This window comes from Cebus imitator, unplaced genomic scaffold (genome assembly GCF_001604975.1).
Source record: "Cebus imitator isolate Cc_AM_T3 unplaced genomic scaffold, Cebus_imitator-1.0 Scaffold524, whole genome shotgun sequence".
Taxonomy (NCBI): domain Eukaryota; kingdom Metazoa; phylum Chordata; class Mammalia; order Primates; family Cebidae; genus Cebus; species Cebus imitator.
In genome coordinates, this window is record NW_016107839.1 from 368,358 (window position 1) to 370,817 (window position 2,460).

Consider the following 2,460-nt stretch of genomic DNA (forward strand, 5'->3'; position numbering starts at 1 on the left):
AAAAAAAAAAAAAAAAAGAAAAGGTTCTGGAGATGATGGTGGTGGTGGCTGCCCTACTGTGTGCATGTGTTTCATGCTGCTGAGCTATAAGCATGAAAATGGTCAAGAGGGCGGCCAGGCGTGGTGGCTCATGCCTGTAATCCCTGCACTTTGGGAGGCCAAAGCGGGTGACTCACTTGAGCCTGGGAGAGTGAGGGTTCAGTGAGCTATGTTTGTGCCACCGTACTCTTGTCTGGACAACAGAGCAAGACCCCACCTAAAAAAAAGAGGGAGGGGGACTCAATCGCCCATGTAACCAAAACATGCGTGGAAAAGCAGATGGCAGCCGAGATGGGCCCCAGAATTGCCTGGGTGGCGTACCTGCCCTGCCACCTCTGTTCTCCCTGCTCAGCTCCTGCCACCTTTACTGCGCAGGCTGGACACATGGTTGTCCCAGACTCACCTCTCCTGGATTTGCCATCAAAGGGCAGCCAAGGCACCTGGTGGCTGATCCAGAATCAAGTCTCAGGGAAGGACTCTGATTGGCTGATCCAGAGTCAAGTCTCAGGGAAGGACTCTGATTGGCTGATCCAGGGTTAAGTCACAGGGAAGGACTCTGATTGGGTGGTCCAGAGTTAAGACCCAGGGAAGGACTCTGATTGGCTGATCCAGGATTAGTTTCCAGGGCAAGACCAATTAGTGGGTCTTGAAGAGCAAAGGACCAGAGTCCTCCTTAGAACTCTACAATGGGAGTCGAGGACTGTAGTTGGCTCAACTTGGGTACAGAAGAACACAGCAGTCCATAATGGCTGAGGGCTGTGAATGCTGCCTCTTGTACTGGGGGACAGGTCACCTGAGAGCCATCAGCCAAGCATGGGAGTCTGATTCCCCTGCTCTCCCCTTTGCTCTTCAGGAAGAGAAGGTGGAGGAGGGCCCCAGAGAGGACATTTTCACCGTGGAGCCTGTGCCTCATTTATACCGGGAGTCTCATGCCCGGCGTTCCAGCTACGCTTTCTCCCACCATGAGGGATATGCGGACCTCATTACTCAGGGCACAATTCTGCGGACTGGACCAGGGGTCAGCGATGACATTACCTCTGATTCTTCAGCCCCATGTGATGAAGGGGCGTCCTTGAGCCCGAAGGAGTCACACTGGCATCTCAGGAAGGTATCACCAGTGGGGAATAAGTGCCAGCAACAGGGGAGGGTGTCCTCCGAGGAAATACAGCCCCCTCCACAATAAGCTCATTGTTTTCAATGGGTAGTGTGTCCACTTTTCATTCAGAAAACCAACCTGCCCTTCTTAAAAATTTGCTCGCGAGCACCAACAGGCTATCTGGGTCTTTCCAGGAGCAACTGCCGAGGGCGCAGGAGAGGCCACTGTCACCCAAGCAGAGGCCACCTTCTCCTGAGAAGTTGCTGTTGACTAAGGAGAGGTCACATTCTTTTCAGGAGAAATCACTGTTGCTGAGAAGAAGCCAGCTGTCAGCTTCCGAGAGCCGGCCACAACCTCTGGCGAGCCAGTCACTGCTTTCAGGCCAGCTGACGTTGGAGAGCCAGGCAGAATCCTCGGAGAAGTCAGCGTTTTTGAGGCCCTTGACACAGTTCCGGAAGAGCTGGCAAAAGGAGCCCCACACACCCAAGGAGGGGACAGCACCACTCTCAGACGAGACCCAGGAATCTCAGGTGGAGACTCTGCCTCCGAGTCCGGGAGAATCCTCCATGAGCCAGCAGCCCATGTAGGTGGAGCCCTGCCCATCGTCACCATGGAGTGGCTGCTGGTGTACGTCGAGGAGCAGCCACCCCTGCCCCCAGAGGAGCAGTCATTGCCCTATACAAGCCCCCCAGCATTCAGGAGGCCTTCCTCTGAATACAAGGGTTCTACACACTTTTCTTTTTCTAATAAACCAGGGTCCATCTGACCCCAGCGCTAATTCAGGCTCACTTTTTCCCTACACTTCTTTTGTGATAGAATAATTCCTTCCTGTTTTTTAAAGTCAAAGCACTGATCTCTAGTGGCCCAGTGGGCTATTTGCAGGGAAAGCTTTTCTTCCCCCTGGGGTTGATAATGTTGGTAAAGCTTCATTGTTCTCAGAAGCTGCTTATTTTTATTTATTTATTTAGAGACAGAGTTTCCTTCTTGTTGCCCAGGCTGGAGTACAATGTGGCCATCTCAGCTCACTGCAACCTCCGCCTCTTGGGTTCAAGCGATTCTCCTGCCTCAGCCTCCCGAGTAGCTGGGATTACAGGCATGCACCACCATGCGTGGCTAATTTTTGTATTTTTAGTAGAGACGGGGTTTTCTCCATGTTGGCCAGGCTGGTCTCAAACTCCTGACCTCAGGTGATCCGCCCGCCTCGGCTTCCCGATGTGTTGGGATGACAGGCGTTAGCCACTGCACTTGGCCCAAAAGTTGCTTATTAAAAGCTGTGGCTCCCCTACGGCCTGGCAGCTGGGCCCTCCCAAAAAAGTTGATGAACT

General features: G+C 53.0%; 1 protein-coding gene across 1 annotated transcript in view; it reads left to right on the forward strand.

The window, feature by feature from the left end:
* Positions 1-1,918, forward strand: part of ATP8B3 (ATPase phospholipid transporting 8B3) — a 27,904-nt gene extending 25,986 nt beyond the window's left edge. The window contains exons 27-28 of the mRNA XM_037733442.1: positions 893-1,147; positions 1,432-1,918. Coding sequence (XP_037589370.1) covers positions 893-1,147; positions 1,432-1,722 — 546 coding nt within the window. The 3' untranslated portion in view covers positions 1,723-1,918. The remainder of the gene's footprint in view (positions 1-892; positions 1,148-1,431) is intronic.
* The last annotated feature ends 542 nt before the right edge of the window (positions 1,919-2,460 follow it).